This window comes from Dendrobates tinctorius, unplaced genomic scaffold (genome assembly GCF_039654945.1).
Source record: "Dendrobates tinctorius isolate UK_male_01 unplaced genomic scaffold, ASM3965494v1 ptg000068l, whole genome shotgun sequence".
NCBI classification, from domain to species: Eukaryota; Metazoa; Chordata; class Amphibia; order Anura; family Dendrobatidae; genus Dendrobates; species Dendrobates tinctorius.
Genome location: NW_027361736.1, coordinates 1,500,213 through 1,510,045, shown reverse-complemented (window position 1 = coordinate 1,510,045; position 9,833 = coordinate 1,500,213). Strand labels below are relative to the sequence as shown.

The 9,833-nt window shown below is 41.9% G+C and overlaps 1 protein-coding gene across 1 annotated transcript; it reads left to right on the top strand.

Annotated features, from left to right (window-relative positions):
* The first annotated feature begins 400 nt into the window (after window positions 1-400).
* Window positions 401-5,349, top strand: LOC141095159 (uncharacterized). Its single transcript, XM_073581035.1, has 2 exons — window positions 401-2,475; window positions 2,576-5,349. The coding sequence occupies exon 2, from the start codon at window positions 2,702-2,704 to the stop codon at window positions 4,817-4,819; it is 2,118 nt and encodes a 705-aa protein (XP_073437136.1). The 5' UTR covers window positions 401-2,475; window positions 2,576-2,701; the 3' UTR covers window positions 4,820-5,349.
* The last annotated feature ends 4,484 nt before the right edge of the window (window positions 5,350-9,833 follow it).

Here is a 9,833-nt window from a genome sequence, read left to right as displayed (position 1 = left end):
TTGTACATTATTTTGATCAAAATTATGTTTACCAAATACCCTTATTATTATTATTATTATTATTATTATTATTACCTTTATGCATTATTTGCAGTATATTTTTTACTTTTAGTTCAGGATATTTGTGTTTTTTGCTTTTTGTTTTCTCTGGTTAATGGTCATGTGTTAATATGCACTTACATTGTGCATACACATTAACTTACTTTTCTCAGTTCAGATTTGTTTTTTTATTCATTTCATTGTGCATTCAGTGCATATATGGGTGTGACCGCCCTCTTTCTGAGCTGGGAAAGCCATCCAGTCTGGCCTAAGCTGTTACAAGTGGTTCAGCCGCTCGACCCTTATTCACATTCACGCCACTTGGCAAGTGAAAAGGTTTTAAATACTAGAGTAGGGACTGTCCCACAAGGGTTGCCGTGACGTGGCGGGATGGCTTGTACATTATTTTGATCAAAATTATGTTTACCAAATACCCTTATTATTATTATTATTATTATTATTATTATTATTATTATTATTACCTTTATGCATTATTTGCAGTATATTTTTTACTTTTAGTTCAGGATATTTGTGTTTTTTGCTTTTTGTTTTCTCTGGTTAATGGTCATGTGTTAATATGCACTTACATTGTGCATACACATTAACTTACTTTTCTCAGTTCAGATTTGTTTTTTATAGTTGTACATGTCTAGAGCGCCAAAAAAAAAAAAAAAAAAACCATCCAGAGGGGTCAGTGTGCAAGTCCAATGGACACTGAACATAAATGAATCAATGACATGTGAAAGGATTCTTAAATAGTTAATAACATATGTATCAGCATATCAAAACTGCGCAATTGTGCCAGAGAGAACCCGGGAGACGACCCGCCCAGCGGTCCAAATGACCGAAGTGTGGAAACAAGTAAAGGCAGGCTGCTTACCGGGGAGCAGAGGAGGTGAAGGCCCATGCAACGGACGTACATTTCGCGCCCGCCACAGGCGCTTTATCAAGGGAGTGTTGACTGAGGTGAACCACCATGTTTTTATGCAGAAAGACCTCCCACTTGAAAGCGGTCACATGGGGCAGGTCTACCAACCAAAGGCAGCGGACAGAGCATGCACAGTGCAGCTCACTCAAACCAGGAAGTGATCAATAGTATGGTCACAAAAAAAAAAAAAAAAAAGGCGGGACAAAACCGCACTCATATGAAAAACTAGATAGCATCGTTACCCTAGATGCCTGCGCAGTGTATTGCGTTGACAAAAAGTGTCAGAGCTCAATGAATGATAAAGATGTAATCAGACCATAATAGCGGCGCATACTCAGTGCAACACCTCAGTCCTCCAGGAAATGGGGCAGGCGTCACGCGTCAGGGAAAACACAGAGGGAAATTAACCCCGTGTATAACCTGAGGCGGGCAGACGCCCAAACCCATATCGGAGCAACGGGTGAGTGCAGGTATGCGCACTAAGGTCACAGCATAAAGAATCAGGAGAAGAAAATTAAAAAAAAAAAAAATATATATATATAAAAAAAAATAAATAAAAAAAATAAAAAAAATTTAAAAAAATAAAAAAAATAAAAAATAAATAATAAACCAAGGTCACGAAGACAGACCATGGAGGAAATACAGTAAAGATGGTGACATCAATCATAATTGGGGCAAACAATATAAACACATTATATGATAGTGTGTGCTACCAAAAATCCAGAGCACCAGTAAGGATTGTAAAGGCACACAATAAGATTGATGCAACAGTCCAGAGAAAATTTTTTTTTTTTTTATATAGTAATAGATGAGTGACCCGAACACGATGGAGTGTCCGCATTCTCCATAATATCAATATGCCGTGAAACGATGATGAAGGTAGATATTCTTTCCAGATCCAACAGATAATAAACGCAGGCGTGGGTACGGACATCCCTAGGGGTCTGCGTATCCAGGTCTTCCCCTCTTTCCCCATTCAGGATGATGATTTCAAAGCCAAGTAGGAGGAGTTGGCCAATGTATGTTCTATGGGTTTTTTGGACCTATTGAAAACACAAAATAAAAAAACGCTTACTCTTCTTGAGAGTGAGATCGAAATTATTCAATTGGATTTACAAAAAGGCTTAACTGGGGAATCACTCAAAAAGTTTAACGATGAACTTGATGTTGACCTCCAAAAATGGGCCCAAGAAACACAAGCAACCAAGACGAAGAAACTCAAACGAGATATACAGGATAAATTAACGGCCCATGTGTACAGATGGCGCCATCCTCCTGATAGATCCAGACAGTTACATAGGAGTATGTCACGTTCTCGATCTAGATCTACATCTATTAAATCCACTGTTTCTGTTGACGACGAGGCATCGGTGCAGCTGTCTCATCCAGGTGGTACCCTCAGCTCCAGCTCTGACCCCGTAACTAAACGTGTGGTTACACGGCAATCTGCCAGAAAGAAGACATACACCGGACGCAATTTTACTGATTACTCAGCTGGTGGCCTTCAGGTAGTTAACCTCTCAACACATGCTCTTACACAACCCCAGTTGGAGGTTTTGAGTCGTGGACTGACTTTCTCCCCCACTAATCCTTTTAACTTTTTTGTAGCACTGAAGGATCTTCACCTGTTCTCCAGAAAGCTACTATTACGCAAGCTACACCATAAGAATATCTCTCAGGAGTCGTTGACGGAGAGTGAGATGGAGGCACTTCGAGTTTTGGAGGATCTTCTCGATGAGCAGACACCACCAAGTAGGAGTAAGTTTCCTCCACACGTTTTGCCGAAATCCACGAGATTCCCCCCTGTCTCTCAGTCCCGCCATCGACATTTTCACAAAACTAGTCGCAGAGGATTTCAGAAAATTACCATCTAGACGTAAATTTGACAACCTCACATGGAGACAGCGGAAGGCTATCTCTGAATTACAATCACTTTCGGGGGTGGTTTTCAAACCTGCTGACAAGGGGGGGAATGTCGTGGTATGGCCTACACATATGTATGAACGTGAGGCACATAGGCAATTGAGAAACCGTAATACTTACGAAAAGTTATCCTATAACCCGACTGCCTCCTTCTCGCTCTCCCTTCAGCGTAATCTTGTTCGAGCTTTGGAGGGGGTTATTATAACCAAAACGGTCTTTGAGGGGCTGATGGTCCGAGCCCCAAAGACACCCACCTTCTATCTCTTGCCTAAGATCCACAAGGACGCCGTCGAGCCGCCTGGCCGTCCGATTGTGTCTGGTATTGAAGGGCTCTGTGACCCAGTATGTAAATTTCTTGACTTCTACCTCAAACCACTGGTTGAATTATTACCATCTTACATTAAAGACACAACGGACGTCCTCACGCGGGTTGACGGCGTCCTTGTGGACGGTCATACCTTTTTGGTGACCGTGGACGTAGAGTCCCTTTATACATGTATTGACCATACCCTCGGTTTGGATGCGGTCCGCCTCTTCCTGGGGATGTCCGACCTGGACGGCCCGATGTGTGGACTACTCCTTGAGCTGCTGCAGTTTGTCCTTACCCACAATTTTTTTGTATTCAAAGATCAATTCTATCTTCAGCGGTGCGGCACGGCGATGGGCGCGGCCTGTGCGCCCTCGTACGCTAATCTCTTCTTGGGTGCCTGGGAGAGATCCATCTTTGGCGACGAGGGCGCGCCGGCCGCTTTCCATGTGCTGTGCTGGCACCGCTATATCGATGATGTTTTATTTTTTTGGGACGGGACGCTGCAGCAGCTCGGGGACTTCATGGCATGGCTCAATGTTAATACTTTTAACATTAGATTGACATTTAAATATGATCTTAAAACTATTGACTTCCTGGACGTCACACTGGAGATCGACGATACACGCCGGATCCAGACTGACGTGTACAGGAAGCCCACTTCTGTCAACTCTTTACTCCATGCCGAGTCCGCACATAACACCTCTACCATCAGGGCCGTTCCTGTCGGTCAGTTCCTCAGGATGAGGCGGATCTGCTCCACCGAGGATGGTTTTGAAAGGCAAGCTAGGGACCTACAGACTCGTTTTCGCAATCGGGGATATAGTAACAGGAGTATACGAAAGGGTTACAGTAGAGCCAGGGCTACTGCCCGTAGGGACTTGCTTTATCCGAGGCGTGATAATACTGGGAGATCTGCTAAGTCAGGTGAATCTGCCCCAATACGTTTCATCTCTACCTTCAATCATGAATGGGAACACATGAGGAGCATTTTGGCCAAACACTGGGCAATTCTTGGCTCGGAGCCATCTTTGGGCCAGGTTATCGGTGATCGTCCTCTGATGACTTCAAGAAGATGTAGAAACTTGAGGGATTTTTTGGTCAAGAGCCATTACATCGTGACGACAACGAACCCCTTTGGATCTACTGGTCCAACTCGGGGGTGTTTTCCCTGCGGCCACTGTGTTGCCTGCCCGAATGTCCTTCGCTGCTCCTCCTTTCAGTCCTCCGATGGTGAAAAAGATTTTCACATCAAACAACACATTTCCTGCAGTAGTACTAATGTCATATACTACGCGACATGTGGGTGCCCACTGATATATGTGGGCCTCACATCAAGAGAAGTACGTGTGAGAGTTCGTGAGCATGTTAGGGACATTCGGGCGGCCAAGACAGTGGTCGATCCTACTACCCTTAAGACCATCCCACGTCACTTCAGATCCTCCCATGATTGTGACCCGGGGTCCTTCATGGTAAGAGGTATTGAATGTGTACACTTGGGAATCCGAGCTGGAAATTACAAAAAGGCGTTGGCCCAGAGAGAGGCTAAGTGGATCGTCGCTCTGGATACCATGACCCCCAAAGGACTTAACGAATCTCTGAGTTTCTCCTCATTTTTGTAGCTTCTGCTGACTCCGCTGCACTCACCACTGTTTTATTTTTTAGGCCCTATCAACGTTCGGTTTGTATGATTTTAACTTTTTGTCTTTTTATATTTTTTTTAGTTTCCCTGTGTTTTCTGTGTTGGCTACATTTGGACTCACTGGTACCATTGTGTGGTGTGGACCCCTCTATTCTGGATGTCCGTACCCACGCCTGCGTTTATTATCTGTTGGATCTGGAAAGAATATCTACCTTCATCATCGTTTCACGGCATATTGATATTATGGAGAATGCGGACACTCCATCGTGTTCGGGTCACTCATCTATTACTATATAAAAAAAAAAAAAAAAGTTTCTCTGGACTGTTGCATCAATCTTATTGTGTGCCTTTACAATCCTTACTGGTGCTCTGGATTTTTGGTAGCACACACTATCATATAATGTGTTTATATTGTTTGCCCCAATTATGATTGATGTCACTATCTTTACTGTATTTCCTCCATGGTCTGTCTTCGTGACCTTGGTTTATTATTTATTTTTTATTTATTTTATTTTTTTTTTTTTTTTTATATATTTTTTTATTTATTTTTTAATTTTCTTCTCCTGATTCTTTATGCTGTGACCTTAGTGCGCATACCTGCGCTCACCCGTTGCTCCGATATGGGTTTGGGCATCTGCCCGCCTCAGGTTATACACGGGGTTAATTTCCCTCTGTGTTTTCCCTGACGCGTGACGCCTGCCCCATTTCCTGGAGGACTGAGGTGTTGCACTGAGTATGCGCCGCTATTATGGTCTGATTACATCTTTATCATTCATTGAGCTCTGACACTTTTTGTCAACGCAATACACTGCGCAGGCGTCTAGGGTAACGATGCTATCTAGTTTTTCATATGAGTGCGGTTTTGTCCCGCCTTTTTTTTTTTTTTTTTTTGTGACCATACTATTGATCACTTCCTGGTTTGAGTGAGCTGCACTGCGCATGCTCTGTCCGCTGCCTTTGGTTGGTAGACCTGCCCCATGTGACCGCTTTCAAGTGGGAGGTCTTTCTGCATAAAAACATGGTGGTTCACCTCAGTCAACACTCCCTTGATAAAGCGCCTGTGGCGGGCGCGAAACGTACGTCCGTTGCATGGGCCTTCACCTCCTCTGCTCCCCGGTAAGCAGCCTGCCTTTACTTGTTTCCACACTTCGGTCATTTGGACCGCTGGGCGGGTCGTCTCCCGGGTTCTCTCTGGCACAATTGCGCAGTTTTGATATGCTGATACATATGTTATTAACTATTTAAGAATCCTTTCACATGTCATTGATTCATTTATGTTCAGTGTCCATTGGACTTGCACATTGACCCCTCTGGATGTTTTTTTTTTTTTTTTGGCGCTCTAGACATGTACAACTATGTACAATACACATTTAATTGAGTATGCCATATTTGACTATCTTTTACCATTAGACATATGTCTGTTATGTGCAATGCCCATGGGGTGACTGAACGTTGTGCCATGTAGATTTCGAGCACTGGTATCATTTTATTTACCCTGTCCTTGTCTGTCCTGATTGTTGTATCATTGGGGCTTATCCCCTCTATTTTAGTCAACTTGTATACTTGTCAGCACTTGATGTGAGTACTAATAAAATTTGTACTTTTGCATATATTTTGGATCCGTTACTCCGTTTTCTCCTTTTTAAAATTACAAGTTGACCTGGGACCTTAGGGATCCATGTTTCTGTGCAATTTCACTATTCTACCTATACTGGCTTTGACGGGATGATGTGGGATATTAGGGATAGTAGTCCAGTAGCTTTGACTGACGGGATAATGTGGGATATTATAGTGAATGTGGCTAAGCGGAGTGGGCACTCAGCTTTATATATATAACGATGTGGGATATTAGGGGTAGTAGTCCGGTGGCTCTGGCTGAGGGGATGATGTGGGATATTAGGGGTAGTAGTCCAGCGGCTGTGACGAGATGATGTGGGATATTAGGGGTAGTTGTATTAGGGGTAGTAGTCCGGTGGCTATGGCTGACGGGATGATGTGGGATATTATTAGTCCAGTGGCTCTGGCTGACAGGACGGTATGGGATATTAGGGGTAGTAGTCCGGTAGCTCTGGCTGACTGGATGATGTGAGATATAATAGTGAATGTGGCTATGCGGCGTGGGCGGGGCTATACACTCAGCTTTGCACACTAACTAACTGTAACCGTAACCGTAGTTAGTTACTATGCTCGGGCAGCGCCGGGCTCTTCAGCTCATATATATATATATATATATATATATATATATATATTTCATAGAGAAATAGAAGATTAGCCAGTAATTCATTTGTCGGCTTCTGTAAAATCAATGCAGGAGCCAGTAGGACAGAAGACATGGATAACATACACTAAATAGATGCAGAATAGTTAGATATATAGATGGCAGTGACCAACACAATTAGTAGTGTGTGTGTGTGCAAATTAGGGGACATGTATGTAATCAATAAAAGATTCTTTTGGGGGGGAAAAATGGTGCAGGCACCCGCCCAATTTTTAAAACCAGAAAAGGGAAAGCCAGCGACTGGGGGCAGATGTTAATAGCCTAGGAAGGGACCATGGTTATTGCCCCCCCGGCTAAAAACATCTGCCCCCAGCCACCCCAGAAATGGCGCATCTCTAAGATGCGCCAATTCTGGCACTTAGCCTATCTCCTCCCACTTGCCCTGTAGCGGTGGCAAGTGGGGTAATAGTTGTGGGGTTGATGTCACCTTTGTATTGTAAGGTGACATCAAGCCCACGGCTTAGTAATGGAGATGTGCCAATTAGACACCTATCCATTACTAATCCAATAGTTGTTAAGGGGTTAAATAAAGACAGAGCCAGAATAAAGTTTTAAATTTTAATGAAATCTGACACAGTTTCCCATCTTTATTGTACTCCTAATTCCTGTGCGCCCTCTATCTCCTGTAATAAACATAAAATAATAAACCAACAATATACCATACCTGTCCGTCGATGTGTCCCACACCGTAATCCATATCTGGGGAATATACAGTTTGCAACCAAATTAAATACCAGTTCATTTTCCCACGTTCAAGACTTCAGCGCGGGTCAGGCTGTGAGGGAGCACAGCATCAGTGACATCACCGCTATTCACTGAAGCAGTTCTCGCAGCCAGGTTGAACTTCTGTGAACTCAGGACCATGGGAAAATGCCAGTGATGAGATCACGGCATTTCAGTTGAAAAATGTATATCCTCCAGATATGGATTACGGCATAGGGCACATCAACGGACAGGTATGGTATATTGTTGCTTTTTTTATTTTATATTTATTACAGGAGAACGAGGTCTTCGCATGGATTAGCTGTGTTTGTAACTATGGTTTAATTAAGAATAATAAAGGAGTCTGTCGTTATTTCAATTAAAGGATTTTTTAATGTGTGTCTGTTTTCTTTACGATTTGACTATATGGGATTAGTAATAGGGGCGTTTTATTGATGCCTCTCCATTACTAACCTCGGGGCTTGATGTCACCTGAAAGTTGACATCAACCCCCAACTATTACTCCATATGCCACCGCTACAGGGCACTGGGATGAGCAAGGCTATGTGCCAAAATTGGTGCATCTTTCTGGGGCGGCTAAGAGCTGATGTTTTTAGCCTGGGGATCCATTATCCATGGTTCCTTCTTTGGCTATTAATGTCAGCCCTCAGCTGTCTGCATAACCATTGCTGACTATTAATTATAGGGGGACCCCACGCCATTTTTATATATATAAATATGTGTGTGTGTTTTGAAGAATATTTCATTTTAAAACGATGTGTAAAGGACAGAGAACTGCTGTATGTAAAAGCTCATGTTAAAACCACATTGCAGTCTGATAGCAATCGCACTGCATTCGTATGTAAATCGGATGCTAGGTGTGAAAAATCGTATTGTACTCACATAATCGCATGACACTCGCATGACACTTGCATTACACTCGTCTGATTTTTCTGCATCAAAATCAGACCGATTTTAAAATTGCTAGTGTGTCTTCAGCCTTATTCACTTAAACCTTTGGTTTTTCAGGGACATACGGTCCAATCGACGGATCTATCATTGATTGACAGGTATACAAGTTTGCACAATTATACAACAAAAGCTGTCAATCACTGATAGGACCACCCACTAGACAAAAAAATCCCAGAAAAAGCAAAAGTTTATGTGGATAAAACATAGATTATACTGAATCTGTTCTCACAAACTATATATCAATGTGAATGGTTAGTACAAGAAACCCACAGCACCGAATGGTTAGTATATTTTCTATTTAAACTTTTATGATAATAGTAAGAAATAGGAAAACAATCGCTCTATGAATTATGAGGGCTCTCCACGCTTTTACCCTGCGTTGCCGGCAGACAATGCACTATTTATAGCACAGATCGTTTTGTAGCTAGAAAAGGGCTTATCATTATCACATTTGCGCTCATAATTTTTTACAGCTATATTTTATAGATAGAACATGAATTGCCCTAGATGTTACAGTGGGCACCTGTATATTCAGGAAGAAAAATGTTTACAAGTTTGTTTTAAAAGGTTTTAAATACCTAAAGATTTGAAATATAGAATATTTGATATTAATGGATTGATTAAGACATTTTTTTTATAATTCTCAAAAAATTAAAAAAATGCGATTTTGCAGATTTATCAATTTGATAATTGATTTGAATGTCTTCCTGGAAAATGTAAGGTAATGAGGATTAATAGTATGTTATATGCTCTGATAGAAAGACAGGATATACTGTATCTACATATACATATAAAGATTACTTTTGGTGAATAGGTCTTGTAATTTGTGGTGCTTTTTCTAGAAATAAATATACTTACTTTGCAAGCAATTTTATGAGTTTGTTTTTATTGTGCTTTGTAACACATTTGTTTACTATTAGTGCTGAGCGAGCACTAAAATGCTCGGTTACTCATTACTTGAGTTGAGCAAATTGTAATGCTCGGATGCTCAACCCTAGTAACGAGTATAATGGAAGACACTGGGAAACTCAAGCTCTTTTAC

Coding starts and splice junctions, on each gene's coding strand:
- LOC141095159 (XM_073581035.1), top strand. CDS start 2,702: ATGAGCAGACACCACCAAGTAGGAGTAAGTTTCCTCCACACGTTTTGC.